General features: G+C 40.4%; 3 protein-coding genes across 3 annotated transcripts in view; all 3 read left to right on the forward strand.

Annotated features, from left to right (window-relative positions):
• The window catches only part of LOC127359649 (tripartite motif-containing protein 16-like), a 43,760-nt gene that overhangs the window by 12,728 nt on the left and 12,505 nt on the right, over nucleotides 1-18,527 (forward strand). The gene's annotated exons all lie outside the window — the stretch shown is intronic.
• LOC127359651 (tripartite motif-containing protein 16-like) lies at nucleotides 2,578-17,745 on the forward strand. Its single transcript, XM_051393635.1, has 2 exons — nucleotides 2,578-2,722; nucleotides 15,707-17,745. The coding sequence occupies exon 2, from the start codon at nucleotides 15,712-15,714 to the stop codon at nucleotides 17,374-17,376; it is 1,665 nt and encodes a 554-aa protein (XP_051249595.1). The 5' UTR covers nucleotides 2,578-2,722; nucleotides 15,707-15,711; the 3' UTR covers nucleotides 17,377-17,745.
• Nucleotides 2,721-4,761, forward strand: LOC127359650 (tripartite motif-containing protein 16-like). The gene has a single exon (XM_051393634.1). The coding sequence runs from the start codon at nucleotides 2,728-2,730 to the stop codon at nucleotides 4,390-4,392; it is 1,665 nt and encodes a 554-aa protein (XP_051249594.1). The 5' UTR covers nucleotides 2,721-2,727; the 3' UTR covers nucleotides 4,393-4,761.

Consider the following 18,527-nt stretch of genomic DNA (forward strand, 5'->3'; position numbering starts at 1 on the left):
AGCGGTCCCTTAGGACGATGCCGATGACATCTTATGAATGTTAAGGATTTGCGTGGAACGTTGTTGCCATGGCGCAGCTTTTGCGTTAACATTTGAACACTTTTTGGGGGTCTAAACATGCCTCATGAAACTTTGCACAAAATTCAGTCATGGCGAAGGCTAAGGTATTGTCTTGGTCCCATAGATGGGCATTGGAAAATGGCTTAGCCACGCCCCCCAGAATCAGCCCCCAAGACAGGTACGACCAACATGTACACTGACATGTGAATATATGGAGGACTGCACTTTCCTGTATCCATATTGTTCAATAAGCAGCAGACACAGGTTCATTCAGTTCACAATGATTCGTTGTTTCCATTCCTCTAAGGCACTGGCTCCCAGCCTTTATCCTTCAGGGACACCTTTTCTATCACTGAGTAAACTATATGTTACACATATTTCATATTATATTGAATTATAACAATAACAGCAGAGAACAGCTGATAAACTGAACAATGAACCCAAACAGTGAACACAATAACTGCAGCAAGTTTGTGTAAAACCAGAGATTTGGATGAAGTTTGAGCAGATTATTTCCTTTGAATATTGATCAGAGATCAGTTTTCCTGATATTTTAGGGAACTTTTTATACAATTCTCTGTCTGTATTATGTATTCTTTAGTTATTTAGTAGGTCGGGAGGCCTTCTTGGTTTTATGGGGTGTTAGAAAACTTTAGAAAATAAATACAGTAGACATATCTCAGCATTTTTGTTTAATTTGACTTTGAAGACCTGAACACAAACTATATTCACAGAACCTCTGATAAACAGCCTCGTCCTGCATTAAAGAAGTTCAAACAACCAAAGAGCTAAAATAAAAATATATATAGCAGTCATATTGTACATATTGTTTATTTTTCTCTTTATAATATTTTTATTTTTGTGCTTTTTGACTTGAAGTCCGTGTTTCCTTTATTTATGGTTTTTAGCACTTTATGTTTATTATGTACAAAGATAACAAGGCAAATTCCTTGTATTGAAAACCTTCTTATAATAAAACTCACTCTGATTCTAATATCTTGTTCTTTACATTTTCTTTAATTAGCAAGTAAATAACAGACTTTAATATCTTCTCACCTCCGATATAAAACTCAGGATGAATGTAATTATGTAACATTAATTGTATTGTTTTCATTGTATTCTGGTGTAATCAACATATTTACTCCTTTAAATTCATTCAAAATGTTTCTGTGACGCCTACAAATGTATAGTCACAACTGTTAAAATGTTTTGTGTATTAGCCAGTGAAAAAGGTCAAATGTTAATGAATCTTTACAAGACATGGGAGTAGTAGTTTTAAAAGTGCAATTTCCCAGTTGTGCCACAAGAGGGAGTGTCCACTTTGGTGAGCGCTAGTAGGGCTGCGTGAGGCTTCTCCTGCACAAAACAGGTTAGTAGTGTGTCATATCTTGTCACAAAGCATTTATAAGGACTTTTTTTTACAAGGACTTCATTATGTTGTTTTGACAACGTTTGATGTGTAAAACAGTAGTTTGCTCAGCTAAGAAACTGAGTTTTCCTGCAATGAAATCTTGCTCGCTCCTCTTAATACTTCTTTTATTTCTGGTCCCTGCTCCTTGACATACCCTCTGTCTTGTATTTGTTTTGTCAAAGCTTTGTGAAGTACGGTTGTGTAAAGTTGTTAAGTCGTTCATCTAAGTCATGTTACCAGGATAATATAATAATAATAATAATAATAATAATAATATATAGATCAAATATTTTGGTAAAGTTAAAAAGGGCAAAGGTATTTTTGTAATGATGGCCTGTTATTGTTATGTATACTTTGTGTTTAAGAATTTAGTAAAAATGTGAACAGCTTGGGCTTAAAAGTATTAATGCTACTGTAAATGTGGTGTTGGACCTAAATAGCAGTCACTGTTGGTGAACAATGGTACAAATTAGGAGTTTGAATTTGATTTCTGTTTCATTCAGCAGTCATTTTGTACATTTGTAAAATGTCAGTCCAGTGGGTTAGTATATGAACCTTAAAGCTTGATGTCATGTAAATTGCAAAATGAAGATTGTTGTGAACAAAACCCTAAGTTGGTTTAAATGAAGTGAAAAAGAAAGATTCTGTTAAATAAAAACAGAGAACAGCCTGCTGAGCGATCACAAGTAACGTCTCCTGTCTCTGCTTTTCCTGCACAAAACAGGATACTATACCTGCTTACGGGTAACTCATGCTTGAGGCCTGTAACATTTTGATAGTTGTTTTATGATTTAATAATCAGTGAGTAACTTTTGGATGTTTTTCTTCATGTTGCCATCTTGAGCTGTTTTTCCTCTTTGTACAGGAAGAGAAGTTAGACACAGTGAATCTTTTACTCCTTTCCAGTCAGTTTTTATCCATTTGAATTTGACATTTTCAGTGTGTGAGTGGAGAGGACTACAACTGCATGTTATTGTGCAATCCTGTGTTGTATAATGACAATAAAACAGAACTTTAAACCCTCGATAACCCCTCCCTCTTCTTCCTGATTCAAACACAGCGAGCTACACTCTGTTCATGTATTTCCTTGTTCCCTCCCCCTTCAGATCTACAGTTTGTAGATGGGTGTAACCAACATGAGCAAGAGCTGACAGGCCCCATTCACTGCAGAGACACATGTTGTTGAGATCAGAGCTCAACCCGGCCTCATTTATAAGGAAGTGAAACTCAGACAGTCGTTGTCACTGAGAGGTGAAATGGCGCAGAAAGGAGTTCAGCTGGACCGAGAAATAATTTCTTGTTCCATCTGTCTGGATCTACTGAAGGATCCGGTGACTACTCCCTGTGGACACAGCTACTGCATGAACTGTATTAAAAGCTACTGGGATGAAGAGGATGAGAAGAAAATCCACAGCTGCCCTCAGTGTAGGCAGACCTTCACACCGAGGCCTGTCCTGGTAAAAAGCACCATGTTAGCAGCTTTACTGGAGGAACTGAAGAAGACTGGACTCCAAGCTGCTCCTGCTGATCTCTGCTATGCTGGACCTGAAGATGTGGCCTGTGATGTCTGCACTGGGAGAAAACTGAAAGCCCTCAAGTCCTGTCTGGTCTGTCTGGTTTCTTACTGTGAGAAACACCTCCAGCCTCATTATGAATCACCTTCCTTTAAGAAACACAAGCTGGTGGACCCCTCCAAGAAGCTCCAGGAGAACATCTGCTCTCGTCATGATGAGGTGATGAAGATGTTCTGCCGTACTGATCAGCAGTGTATCTGTTATCTCTGCTCTGTGGATGAACATAAAGGCCACGACACAGTCTCAGCTGCAGCAGAAAGGACTGAGAGGCAGAGAGAGCTCGAGGTGAGTCGACAAAACATCCAGCAGAGAATCCAGGACAGAGAGAAAGATGTGAAGGAGCTTCAACGGGAGGTGGAGGCTATCAATCGCTCTGCTGATAAAGCAGTGGAGGACAGTGAGAAGATCTTCACTCAGCTGATCCGTCTCATGGAGAAAAGAAGCTCTGATGTGAAGCAGCAGGTCAGATCCCAGCAGGAAACTGAAGTGAGTCGAGTCAAAGAGCTTCAGGAGAAGCTGGAGCAGGAGATCACTGAGCTGAAGAGGAAAGACGCTGAGATGAAGAAGCTGTCACACACAGAGGACCACACCCAGTTTCTACACAACTACCCCTCACTGTCAGCACTCAGTGAATCTACATCCAGCATCAATATCCGTCCTCTGAGGTACTTTGAGGATGTGACAGCGGCTGTGTCAGAGCTCAGAGATAAACTACAGGACGTTCTGAGGGACAAATGGACAAACGTCTCACTGACAGTGACTGAAGTGGATGTTTTACTGCCACAACCAGAGCCCAAGACCAGAGCTGGATTCTTACAATATTCACGTGAACTCACACTGGATCCAAACACAGCAAACACATATCTGTTATTATCTGAGGGGAACAGAAAAGTAACAGTAATGAGTCAACAACAGTCTTATTCTAGTCACCCAGACAGATTCACTAACTATAGTCAGGTCCTGAGTAGAGAGAGTCTGACTGGACGTTGTTACTGGGAGGTGGAGTGGAGAGGGGGAGGAGTTTATGTAGCAGTCGCATACAAGAATATCAGCAGAGCAGGGAGCTCATATGAATGTGGATTTGGACGCAATAACAAATCTTGGTCATTATATTGTTACAATAACAGTTATAACTTTCGGTACAACAATGTCTCAACTCCTGTCTCAGGTCCTCAGTCCTCCAGAGTTGGAGTGTATCTGGATCACAGTGCAGGTATTCTGTCCTTCTACAGCGTCTCTGAAACCATGACTCTCCTCCACAGAGTCCAGACCACATTCACTCAGCCTCTCTATGCTGGACTTAGGCTTTATTATGGAGAGACTGCTGAGTTCTATAAACTGAAATAGACAGAAGTCATTTCAGGGACTTTGTGTTAAACTCTGAGTTTGAATCCTTAACCTGATTTTGTCTTCATGTTTGTTGCTGAGAGCTGATTGTTGTGGCGTTTCTTCACTGCACAGAGATCAGCTGTCAATCAAACATTGTGGGCGGTACTTTGACATCTTCTCATTAGTTGTCCTGTAAATGTTTGAGTGTGTTTAGGTGGCGCTCCTTCCTGTGTCTGTTCAGCCATACATTTTTTGGTGTAGTAATATTTATTAGGTTAACTGTCACAATTGTTATTTTCTAATTGTAAGTATCAGTGAGAACTGGAATTATTCAAGTAAAACTATATATGTCTTTCATGTAATAAATAAACTGTGTGGGAAGAGTAAGTTTTATTGTGTATTTTCACATAATATTCAAAGGTTTCATAGTCATTGCCCATGAACTTAGAAATACCAAGTAAGTTTTAATAGTGTTTGTAATAGTGTTTTGAATCCGGGACTGACTGTATAATTAATAGTTCGCTAGATGCTGTGGATAAATGGCGGGTTTGCCAAAATGATGAGTTTCCTTCGCATAATGAACTCAAGGCAACGACAGAGTACACAACCGCTACACATAGGAGGGGAAGGGAGGAGAGAAAACGTTTCAAATATCCGCAGCGTCGGTTTGGAGAGTCTCTACCAGACCTCACCAAAACCCTGCTGCTAATCATTATTTAAGCTAAAGAGGAAGCTATGGTTTTTGTTCATTTGCAGTGTACTCGTAGTTTGCCACAAATCTAAAATCTTACTGAGACAGAGCAAACAGAGGTCAGGAGAGATGTTCATTCCCACAAAATGTCACTCAGTTTATCAGGATAAATATGATTTCATTTATTGGCATTTCAGATTTGTTTCTTACTGTGGCTGTATATTTTTATTCCATATATGAAAATACTTTATGTGTCTTATTTCAACTAAAAGAACCACCACTTGTAGAAATGATGCACTTTCCATCTTTTGAGTTGTTATAGAGCTACTGATGAGCCTTAAGTATCTGAAATTCAGATTCATTTGTCGAAATTGGAAAAAATTCAAATGATCTATCCAAAAACATTTCCTGTGATCATTTTCTTCCACATGCTTCATAAGGACCATCACCTTGTTTGGATCCCTTTCTTTCTAATCCCCTCGTCTATATTTTGCTCATAATTTGATATGAAGCCTCATTGTTCTCTATTCTGATTCCGTTTACACTGTTTCAATTTGGATTCTGCATTATTCTTGATGCATATGACACAGCTCTCTCTCAACAACGTGAATCTAGACCAGCAATGCTCTTGGAGGAGAGGAACAGAATCACAGCGGCAAAAATGCAGGATTTTCTTCATTTAAGATTTAACACATGTGGAAATGGGTGTAATGTTTTAGATCAGAGCCATATTTTCAAATATTATCCAAAATACATTGGTTTGACAGTGGTACAGTTCATTTTGGTTACATGATCCTCTAGTTTTAATGTAGTATTTCTTGTAGTATTCTGTAGTTTTAATGTATTATTTTGTCTTTGTGTTTTTGTCCTTAAGCCCAAAGCAACAACTTTGTACAGTTGACACAGTGCCATCTCAAACAGCAACTACAGCAAGCTGTGTCACAAGAAAAGCCATCTGGCTATTCAGGTAAAAACAAAATTGTGTAGTGCTTTGCAATTCATAAGTTGTAAGAGGTTTACCATCATCACAGAATATACATACTATTCCAAATGAAAATGAAGCAGAATATGTACTATGCACCTGAACATGGATTCACATATATTTTACAGGATATCAGCAGAGAGGAAGTTCAAGAGGACCAGGCTGAGCAAGTCCTGAGGATCTGTGTCTTCCACACAAGTGAAGAAGATGAAGGTGCATCCGACACTGATGTGTCCATTGTTATTGAAGGGACTGAGGTACTTGACAACTATGGAAGTGTTACAAAGGCCTGTCTCCTGCTCATGAGCATCATTTATGCCATGAATTTGAGTTACCCCCAAAAACAAAGTACACTTTGGAAGTTTTTCAAAAGCTTCTTCTAGAGCTTGATGTCCTTAAGCTGTCCCCGAAAATCCTGTCTCTGCGAAACAAACTTGAGTCTGAGTGCACATGTATACGGCACAGTTGTTAATGTGGCTATTTGTCTATTTTCTTATTTTTCGCTCGTTTTAATGATGTCATTTTTATTTGAACTTGTTGCGCTGTATTAAATACTGTATGTGGCCATGTGGAGTGGCTACGTTTTGGGGACAAAAGAAAAGCATTTTCAAGTTAAACCAGAGGTTCTCAACTGGTGGCTCGTGGGGCCATTTTTAATGGGTCACGGATGTGAGTGTGGGCATGAAAAGAGCGAGGGGCCAAATATCGCACTTTTTAGTGTCAAGATGCTCTGCTTTTTGTAGGATATTACTCATGATACAGAAACAGACGTTTAGAACCTCAGAGCAAAACACTGTTCTTTAAGATAAAAAGGAATAGTAAGCATGTCTTTTAAGATGCACCAGCATGTCAAATGTTTTCCAGAGTTTAAGGTTAAAAAGCCTCTCCAAACGATAGGCTACGTATGCTCTATGCAAACAGTTCCTGAACTTGTCCTTGTGCCTTTAACAAGCTACCTCAAACCCATTTTAGCCACCCTAAGATGAAATTTCTGTCATCGTCTACTCACCCCGATGCCGATAGAAGGACTCATCATGCTCTTCTGGGAGTTTGCCGAGATGTTTGTTTCTCACAAAACTGCATTGAACGGCAACTTGGCTTCAAACATCCAAAAAATGTCTCCATATTGCTCATCTGAAGTAATCCAAGTGTCCTGCAGCTTACACATTCCTAGATGTTTTGAAAAACAGAACAAAATTGTGTTTTGGCTTTGTTTGCTCTGCTTTGCTTCCACTGTGGTGCTGCGTGAACACGGATGGGCTAGCTGGAAGTTAGTAGTGTGTAAGTTTGTGTGCGGCGTTGGAAGGAGCACGCATTGGAAGAGCAGCAGAGCAAACACAGCTGAAAACACAAGTTTGTTATGTTTTGTACAAACGTCTTGGCATGTGTGAGCTACAGGACTGAATTAAAGTGTTCTCTAATGTCAGTAAATATTAAATTTGGGGTAATGACACTGATCCTGGATCAGCATTTAAATGTACCTTTGAGTTTATTGTAAGGTATTCTTATTATACTGCAGTGGAGAACAGAGTGACACATCTCAAACCATCATGGACACAAAAATACTAATCTTGATCTCATGAATTAAGACTTTCTACTTCACTTGTTGAATATTGTAACTGTGTTATCTTGTGACCAGTTAAAGTCATCAGAAATCAGTATTCAGCAGCTTATTTTAAACTAAAATAAAGAATCTCCAGAGTATACCCCCTTGCTGCTTTGTATTTTTCTCGGCTCACGCCTCCTTCTCACCTTTTCACCCCCTAACCAGTTTGTGTTGAGACTGAGCTCGTGAACACACATGCAGACACTCCAGGAGACAGGGACTTAATAGGAAACTAGTGTTTATTGAAAAGAGGGGGAGAGGGAGTGCAGACCTAGGCAAGCTTGGGCTGGTGGGTGTGAACCTGGGGCTGAGGGTTGGACTGGAAGCTGGAACCTGTCTGCACTCAGGCAACCACACACACATACAGTTAGAGAGAGGGAGAGAGACACTCGGGGAGTGGCAGCAGGTTAGATAGACTGAATCATCATAGTTTGTATCTCTCACTGTAACCATGGTTTGTGAACTTAATAACAACCACAATGAATCCCAAATGTGTGATTTGACACAACAGAACTGCTTTGTGTAACCTGTAAAAACACATCTGACATCCTTTCATAAGATAACTCATGTATGACATCAACAAGTCAGAAATGAGGCATTTGACAGCATAAATATTAGACTTGGGCAGGTGGTGCCTGATTCCTTTCAAATGAACATCAAACTACAAACTTCAGAAGGTCAGTAACGTTTGTGATAAACACGAGATAAAACATTACTTATATGTACTTTGTATCGGGGAATTTCTGAGTTTTGTAGGTTGAATCACGATGTTTGTAGTTTGTCTCTGATTCATTTAAACTACAAGGCGGCAAAACTCTCTGACGTCATTACAAACAGTCGGTTTATGCTTTTGATTTACGCGCCACACTTGGACACGTGTTGTAAAATATTTCGATTCATTCCTGATATTTTCATTTATATGTTTGTGTTTGTGTTTTCTAGGTTCAAATTCAAGACCATACACACACACACACACACACACACACACAGTTTTAGTCTGTTCAGATAAATTAGTTATATATATAAACTTAGCACAAAAAGTGGTTGTTCCCGGATAGCTCAGTGGGTAGAGCTGGCGACCCATGTACTGAGGCTGAGTCCTTGCTGCAGCGGCCAAGGGTTCGAATCCAACCTGTGGCCCTTTGCTGCGTGTCATCCCCTCTTTCTCTGTCTGCCTTCAGCTGTCACTACAATAAAAGCTTAAAAATTATACTTTAAAAAACTTAGCACAAAAAGTAAGGACTTTTGTTTTTGGTAGATTGTTTCTCTGTGGTAACAATGCTTTTTGGCAATAAATCTTATATCGTTGGAAAGCCTGTTTAGTTCCCTTTCAGATGGTTCCCCATTTGTAAGGAACATGCACTTGTGTAATGAGCAGCAGATCTGAGTATGTGGGTTGCGCCCATAAATAATTTGCCAAATCTTCTCTGCCAATGCCAAACAGGTTATTCTGGTTTGGTGGATTAGATGATTGAAGTTTGAAGAAGCAAGACATATTGGCAATTAAAATATTTATTAATTTCACAAACAGGAGCCTCAGTAGTGTGTGGAAGAACCATACACAGCCACAACAGCCTGGCACCTCCTCCTCATGCTGCTCACCAGCCTGGTCACACACTGCTGTGGGACGGCATCCCATTCGAGGTGAGGACTGCTGGAAGGCCATTCCATCTTCTCCACTCCCACATTCAGGAGGTAGTCTCTGATAAACCCCGCCCTGTGGGGGCGAGCGTTGTCATCCCAGACTGTGGAGATATGGGATTGCCACTGGTTGCAGAATCTCATCTCTATATCTCTCTGCATTGAGATTGTCTCCAATGATGACAAGCCTGGTTTTTCCAGTGAGGGAGATGCCGCCCCACACCATCACACTGCCTCCACCAAAAGATGTTATTCTATCGGTGCAGCAATCAGCATAGCATTCTCCGCGTCTTCTCCACACTTTGACCCTACGATCCAACTGCCGTAGGCAGAATCTGGAATCATCACTGAACATAACATTCCTCCATATGTTCAGGTTCTAGTGCACGTGTTGCAGACACCAGCGCAAACGGGCCTGACGGTGAAGGACAGTCATTGCAGGACTCCTGGCAGCCCTATGAGACCGAAGATTGGCTGCGTGTAGTCTGTTCTGGATTGTCTAGGCAGAGAGCCGTCGGCCATATCGTCCTGCAAACCTTGACTGCAAATCTGTAGAAGACAGCCTACGGCACCTAAGTGCTGACAGGGTGAGGAAATGGTCTTCTTGGGGTGTCGTCTTCTTGGGACACCCACTTCGCAGCCTGTCTTTGACATCCCCCGTTATATGGAACTTGGCCTTCAGTTTGGAGATGGTACTAGGGCTCACTCCAAATAATGTCGCAACTTGGTTTTGCGGAACACCAGCTTGAAGTTGCCCCATTGCCCCATTAGTTGCCCAATCAGGTGCCAATCATGGGCGCAACCCACATACTCAGCGCTGCTGCTCATTACACAAGTGCATGTTCCTTACAAATGGGGAACCATCTGAAAGGGAACTAAACAGGCTTTCCAACGGTATAAGATTTATTGCCAAAAAGCATTGTTACCACAGAGAAACAATCTACCAAACACAAATGTCCTAAGTTTATATAAGTTATATTGTCATTAAAACATTGAGCAGGTAGTTAGTATGTAAACGATAATGTTCAGTTTAACTGTTTCAGGGTTTCTAATAACTAATAATTCAGAGTAATTTACGTTATTCAACCTGTCTGAACTGGTTTCACTTGAATTGTTTCGTATGTTGTTCAAAGTGCTTTTATAGTCGCCTTTCTTTACATATTATCTTATATATTTTATTAATTTTTAATTAAGTAATTGTTTTCTTACATTCATTTCTGTTTTAATATCTTATATTATCTTAATTTTATCTTATATTATATTATATATATTCTATTTTATATTAAATATATCTTATATTGTTAGTCATTTTAAAATGTTACTCCACATCATTGTAAATGGGGACCAGCCCTGAGAGATGTTTTAGTTTAAATACCTAAAGTTATATATTAAAGCTATATTTTAAAGTTATATATTGAAGGTATATATTAAGAGCAGCCTCAGAGGACGAGCAGCTGGTTGGCTTTGGCTGTGGACCAGAGAGCAGCTGGAGGGAGGTGTGGGACAGGACGGCTGACGGCTACGCTGCCTTCATCATGAGAACTAAGTGTTTTCAGGGACTCAGATGTACAGACTGCAGCAGTAGCTGATGAGGAAACAGTCGGCCTCTGTCTCCTCTTCACCAGTTCCTGCCTCAAGTGCACCTGATGAAGACACCAGTAGGTCTTCTTCATCACATGTAACATATGCTTTTTACCACAATAATGTATGTCTAATGTAGAAATACATTTTTACAGCACTGTAATTCTTTATGTTTGTGTCACAGTGATGGATGATGATGATGAGGAGCTGGAGAGAGCGATGAAGAGCATATCACCCACCAAGGAACTGGCACAGTGTTGTAAGTACATTCTTTCTTCTACTGACTGAACATTCAGAATCACTTTAGTCTCAAACAGTGTTCTTAAACGTGACGTTTGCTGTACTGTTTCATCTGTTTGTGTGTTATTTATGCCATGTGGAAATATTAGTAATACTTCATACATTTACTGATGAATGCTTTTGTCATCCGGTTGTTGTTCTGTCCTTGTAGTCCCACCGTGCCGACAGTGAAGAGACCTGTAACCATTCCTCCTGAGCTGCAGGTTCTGGTGACAGAGGTTGCTCATCCCAACAAACTGAGTTCTTTCAGCGTGAACTTCAGCTAACCGAGCGCAGAGTGGAAGACAGAGCGGAAAAGAAGAGGAAACTGCCGGACCCTCAGCCTCGAGGAACAATGTGTCGTTTCTGTCACACAGAGCTGAAGCAGGGTCCAACCAGCAGCACACACACACACACACACACACACACACACACACACACACACACACACACACAACAACTGATTAATCTGATTGATTTAGTTGTTTCCTTGTATATATTTATAATTGATTATTGGATATAAAACTGATTGATATGTTGTTTATTCTTGTTTTAGCACTCTCTAAACTGCACTGAAGACACGTGTGGACAGATTTAATAAAACAATGACTTTTAGCACAGAACTTGTTTCACTTGATTTCATCTATAAAGCTCTGGTCAGCTCATTTCCATTATGAATAATAGTATTTAATTCATCTTTGAATGCAAAAGAATATCAGTCTTTATCACAAATATAATTCACTATAATATTACGTATTATATTGATACTATAATTGTTCCATAAAATTCTCAATACATAAATACAAAAAGGATTTTCATACTTTAGACTGAAGTTATGTAGATTTGAATGTAACTTGTGACATTTTGAATAAATAGTGCAGCAGTTCAGTACCATGGACAGCGGACCATAAAATCGTGCAGTTTCATTGGCTGTCAGCGTGTTACAACTATCCACGACTGGCCTCTCGCTGTGAGGGGACGGTGCTGACCTCTAAGCCGTCACGCTGCTTCTCTGCATCCTTGTGTCTCCTTTATCCTGTTCATTTGCTTCCCACTGGTACCAGCAGAGCCAGTCGGCCCTATATGCTCACTAGACTTTATGCGTAGGAGCCTGCAAATCACGCAGGGGCCCCGTCTCCCCTCCATGTGTCAGTGGGTGTAATAACATGTGTTCATATGGGCGGGCACCAAATGAAAGTGGCACTCTCCAGCAGCAACCTGTGTGCGGACCAGTCCAGACAACCTGTGGGTGTGATGGCACTCATACTCACACATCATTTTCAAACTAGACTGATTATTTAGTCTCTCAGTGGAGGTTCAGTTAGAGCTCTGAACTAATGCAAGATGGAAAGCAATGGATTGACACTGGATTTAAAATGTTGATTTGCTGGGCACACTGGGCCAGATGGATCCATATCTCTCAGTAAATGAACCATCAAATATTCAGCCAAACCATGTAGTGTTTTAGTTTTTAAACGTACAGAAGGAAACCTGGGGGGTCCAGGTTGATGCAGTTAGTGTGAGACTTCCAGCCACAGGCTCACATGTACATTGAGCCAAAGCTAATTGTATAATATTGTGAGGACTGGACTCATTTACAGGCAGCAGAGCCAAAGCTAAATGTTGTATTCTCTGATTTTTTCATAGAAATATAATTTGCAATTTCTTGTAGTAAATATTGACTCATATTAAGATTTTATAGAACATATTCTATTCAGTAAATATTGAATGTACCTGATTGTGTTCTGTATAGATCTACTTATTGTCAGCGACCGACAGATGGAGCAAACTGGGTTGTAGTGGGTGTTGAGTTGAGCTGCAGGCCGCGCCCCTCCCTGCCTGAGTGCATCAGGTGTGGGTGTGTCTCCCAGCCTGAAGGCAGCAGACTGAGTGCACCAGGTGTGGGTGTGTCTCTGTCAGGGACTGAGCTGGCAGGCATGAGGAGTCAAGGGTAAATGTTCACAAAAAGTAATTTTATTCACGAAAAATAATCAATTTACAAAATATACAAAATGTTCTGGGCCCATAAAAGAGGTCAACTAAACAGAACTTAACTCAGGCCACATTAACTGAACAAACTGAACATACTAAACCAACCAACCAAACCGACCTAACTAAACTTTTCTTCTTTCTTTTAGATTTGTTTGGCGGCAGGCATCAAGCTTATAGGCGCATTGCCACCTACCGAACTGGAGTGTGGTACATTAGATGACCCTAACTAAACTGAGACATTGGGGAAACTTAAATAGTGGCTGATCAGGCCACTCTGACACACAGGGGGAATAGACTAAAACATAACATTTAAACAAACCATAATAACCTCAAATAATATCCAGATAATGCAGCCAAATATGAACTAAGGAAAATACTGAAATACTAAACATCAAAAAGTATAATAATCAGAAATAACTGAACTCACCAAGGAGAAAGCACGGCGTCTCCCCATGATTCCAGCCAACATGGTGTAGCCCGATTATCGGCCCAACCCCTTTTAAGCTCTCTGATTCTGCCAGCACTTCCTTTGTCAGCCATCTGAAGAGGAGGCGGGTGGCGAGCATCAGCTCAGTTGCTTTTGTTCTGTGACAAACTGGGATGTTTACTGATGTTGTTTAAAATGAACAGAAGAGACATTTGAAGTGAATATTCTAGTGAACTGTGCGCGTGGCGTCAAATTTTGAACCTTCACCATGAAAGAGGGATTTGAACTTCTGCGTACATGGTCCAATCTCAACGAAACTTCACGTGTTTGATAAGAGTCCCGCCCTGAACACGTCTATGTGATAATATTCAGATATAGTGAGAGCCCCACCTAGTGCCAACAGGAGGTATCACGTTTCATACTTTCATGTTCTACTCCTCGCAGAATGATCAGATCCACCTGAAATCTACTTATAAATCCATAGTGACAGCGCCACCTAGTGGTGAAAGGAAATGTCATTTTTATACTTTTATTTATATCTTCCTGCAGATTGACCAGATCCAGCTGAAATTCTGTCAGCGGTCCCTTAGGACGATGCCGATGACATCTTATGAATGTTAAGGATTTGTGTGGAACGTTGTTGCCATGGCGCAGCTTTTGCGTTAACATTTGAACACTTTGGGGGACTAAACATGCCTTAAAACTCATGAAACTTTGCACAAAATTCAGTCATGGCGAAGGCTAAGGTATTGTCTTGGTCCCATAGATGGGCGTTAGAAAATGGCTTAGCCACGCCCCCCAGAATCAGCCCCCAAGACAGGTACGACCAACATGTACACTGATATGTGAATATATGGAGGACTGCACTTTCCTATTTCATATTATATTGAATAATAACAATAACAGCAGAGAACAGCTGATAAACTGAACAATGAACCCAAACAGTGAACACAATAACTGCAGCAAGTTTGTGTAAAACCAGAGATTTGGATGAAGTTTGAGCAGATTACTTCCTTTGAATATTGATCAGAGATCAGTTTTCCTGATATTTTAGGGAACTTTTTATACAATTCTCTGTCTGTATTATGTATTCTTTAGTTATTTAGTAGGTCGGGAGGCCTTCTTGGTTTTATGGGGTGTTAGAAAACTTCAGAAAATAAATACAGTAGACATATCTCAGCATTTTTGTTTGATTTGACTTTGAAGACCTGAACACAAACTATATTCACAGAACCTCTGATAAACAGCCTCGTCCTGCATTAAAGAAGTTCAAACAACCAAAGAGCTAAAATAAAAATATATATAACAGTCATATTGTACATATTGTTTATTTTTCTCTTCATAATATTTTTATTTTTGTGCTTGAAGTTCTTGTTTCCTTTATTTATAGTTTTTAGCACTTTATGTTTATTATGTACAAAGATAACAAGGCAAATTCCTTGTATTGAAAACCTTCTTATAATAAAACTCACTCTGATTCTAATATCTTGTTCTTTACATTTTCTTTAATTAGCAAGTAAATAACAGACTTTAATATCTTCTCACCTCCGATATAAAACTCAGGATGAATGTAATTATGTAACATTAATTGTATTGTTTTCATTGTATTCTGGTGTAATCAACATATTTACTCCTTTAAATTCATTGGAAATCTTTTGATAGTTGTTTGATGATTTAATAATCAGTGAGTAACTTTTGGATGTTTTTCTTCATGTTGCCATCTTGAGCTGTTTTTCCTCTTTGTACAGGAAGAGAAGTTAGACACAGTGAATCTTTTACTCCTTTCCAGTCAGTTTTTATCCATTTGAATTTGACATTTTCAGTGTGTGAGTGGAGAGGACTACAACTGCATGTTATTGTGCAATCCTGTGTTGTATAATGACAATAAAACAGAACTTTAAACCCTCGATAACCCCTCCCTCTTCTTCCTGATTCAAACACAGCGAGCTACACTCTGTTCATGTATTTCCTTGTTCCCTCCCCTTCAGATCTACAGTTTGTAGATGGGTGTAACCAACATGAGCAAGAGCTGACAGGCCCCATTCACTGCAGAGACACATGTTGTTGAGATCAGAGCTCAACCCGGCCTCATTTATAAGGAAGTGAAACTGAAACAGTCGTTGTCACTGAGAGGTGAAATGGCGCAGAAAGGAGTTCAGCTGGACCGAGAAACCTTCTCTTGTTCCATCTGTCTGGATCTACTGAAGGATCCGGTGACTACTCCCTGTGGACACAGCTACTGCATGAACTGTATTAAAAGCTACTGGGATGAAGAGGATGAGAAGAAAATCCACAGCTGCCCTCAGTGTAGGCAGACCTTCACACCGAGGCCTGTCCTGCTGAAAAGCACCATGTTAGCAGCTTTAGTGGAGGAACTGAAGAAGACTGGACTCCAAGCTGCTCCTGCTGATCTCTGCTATGCTGGACCTGAAGATGTGGCCTGTGATGTCTGCACTGGGAGAAAACTGAAAGCCCTCAAGTCCTGTCTGGTCTGTCTGGTTTCTTACTGTGAGAAACACCTCCAGCTTCATTATGATGTGGCTCAGTTTAAGAAACACAAGCTGGTGGACCCCTCCAAGAAGCTCCAGGAGAACATCTGCTCTCGTCATGATGAGGTGATGAAGATGTTCTGCCGTACTGATCAGCAGTGTATCTGTTATCTCTGCCCTGTGGATGAACATAAAGGCCACGACACAGTCTCAGCTGCAGCAGAAAGGACTGAGAGGCAGAGAGAGCTCGAGGTGAGTCGACAAAACATCCAGCAGAGAATCCAGGACAGAGAGAAAGATGTGAAGGAGCTTCAACGGGAGGTGGAGGCTATCAATCGCTCTGCTGATAAAGCAGTGGAGGACAGTGAGAAGATCTTCACTCAGCTGATCCGTCTCATGGAGAAAAGAAGCTCTGATGTGAAGCAGCAGGTCAGATCCCAGCAGAAAACTGAAGTGAGTCGAGTCAAAGAGCTTCAGGAGAAGCTGGAGCAGGAGATCACTGAGCTGAAGAGGAAAGACGCTGAGATGAAGAAGCTGTCACACACAGAGGACCACACCCAGTTTCTACACAACTACCCCTCACTGTCAGCACTCAGTGAATCTACATCCAGCATCAATATCCGTCCTCTGAGGTACTTTGAGGATGTGACAGCGGCTGTGTCAGAGCTCAGAGATAAACTACAGGACGTTCTGAGGGACAAATGGACAAACGTCTCACTGACAGTGACTGAAGTGGATGTTTTACTGTCACAACCAGAGCCCAAGACCAGAGCTGGATTCTTACAATATTCACGTGAACTCACACTGGATCCAAACACAGCACACACAGAGCTGTTATTATCTGAGGGGAACAGAAAAGTAACATTAATGAGTCAACAACAGTCTTATTCTAGTCACCCAGACAGATTCACTGGATATTATCAGGTCCTGAGTAGAGAGAGTCTGACTGGACGTTGTTACTGGGAGGTGGAGTGGAGAGGGGGAGGAGTTGGTGTAGCAGTCGCATACAAGAATATCAGCAGAGCAGGGAGGTCGAATGAATGTGTATTTGGACGCAATAACAAATCTTGGTCATTATATTGTAACAATAACAGATATAACTTTTGGTACAACAATGTCTCAACTCCTGTCTCAGGTCCTCAGTCCTCCAGAGTTGGAGTGTATCTGGATCACAGTGCAGGTATTCTGTCCTTCTACAGCGTCTCTGAAACCATGACTCTCCTCCACAGAGTCCAGACCACATTCACTCAGCCTCTCTATGCTGGACTTTATCTTGATTATGAATCCACTGCTGAGTTCTATAAACTGAAATAGACAGAAGTCGTTTCAGGGACTTTGTGTTAAACTCTGAGTTTGAATCCTTAAACTGATTTTGTCTTCATGTTTGTTGCTGAGAGCTGATTGTTGTGGCGTTTCTTCACTGCACAGAGATCAGCTGTCAATCAAACATTGTGGGCGGTACTTTGACATCTTCTCATTAGTTGTCCTGTAAATGTTTGAGTGTGTTTAGGTGGCGCTCCTTCCTGTGTCTGTTCAGCCATACATTTTTTGGTGTAGTAATATTTATTAGGTTAACTGTCACAATTGTTATTTTCTAATTGTAAGTATCAGTGAGAACTGGAATTATTCAAGTAAAACTATATATGTCTTTCATGTAATAAATAAACTGTGTGGGAAGAGTAAGTTTTATTGTGTATTTTCACATAATATTCAAAGGTTTCATAGTCATTGCCCATGAACTTAGAAATACCAAGTAAGTTTTAATAGTGTTTGTAATAGTGTTTTGAATCCGGGACTGACTGTATAATTAATAGTTGGCTAGATGCTGTGGATAAATGGCGGGTTTGCCAAAATGATGAGTTTCCTTCGCATAATGAACTCAAGGCAACGACAGAGTACACAACCGCTACACATAGGAGGGGAAGGGAGGAGAGAAAACGTTTCAAATATCCGCAGCGTCGGTTTGGAGAGCCTCTACCAGACCTCACCAAAACCCTGCTGCTAATCATTATTTAAGCTAAAGAGGAAGCTATGGTTTTTGTTCATTTGCAGTGTACTCGTAGTTTGCCACAAATCTAAAATCTTACTGAGACAGAGCAAACAGAGGTCAGGAGAGATGTTCATTCCCACAAAATGTCACTCAGTTTATCAGGATAAATATGATTTCATTTATTGGCATTTCAGATTTGTTTCTTACTGTGGCTGTATATTTTTATTCCATATATGAAAATACTTTATGTGTCTTATTTCAACTAAAAGAACCACCACTTGTAGAAATGATGCACTTTCCATCTTTTGAGTTGTTATAGAGCTACTGATGAGCCTTAAGTATCTGAAATTCAGATTCATTTGTGGAAATTGGAAAAAATTCAAATGATCTATCCAAAAACATTTCCTGTGATCATTTTCTTCCACATGCTTCATAAGGACCATCACCTTGTTTGGATCCCTTTCTTTCTAATCCC

The sequence above is a fragment of the Dicentrarchus labrax genome, unplaced genomic scaffold, assembly GCF_905237075.1.
Source record: "Dicentrarchus labrax unplaced genomic scaffold, dlabrax2021, whole genome shotgun sequence".
NCBI classification, from domain to species: domain Eukaryota; kingdom Metazoa; phylum Chordata; class Actinopteri; family Moronidae; genus Dicentrarchus; species Dicentrarchus labrax.

Excerpts from the sequence above, each read along its gene's own strand:
- LOC127359651 (XM_051393635.1), top strand. The coding sequence starts at position 15,712 with ATGGCGCAGAAAGGAGTTCAGCTGGACCGAGAAACCTTCTCTTGTTCC.
- LOC127359650 (XM_051393634.1), top strand. The coding sequence starts at position 2,728 with ATGGCGCAGAAAGGAGTTCAGCTGGACCGAGAAATAATTTCTTGTTCC.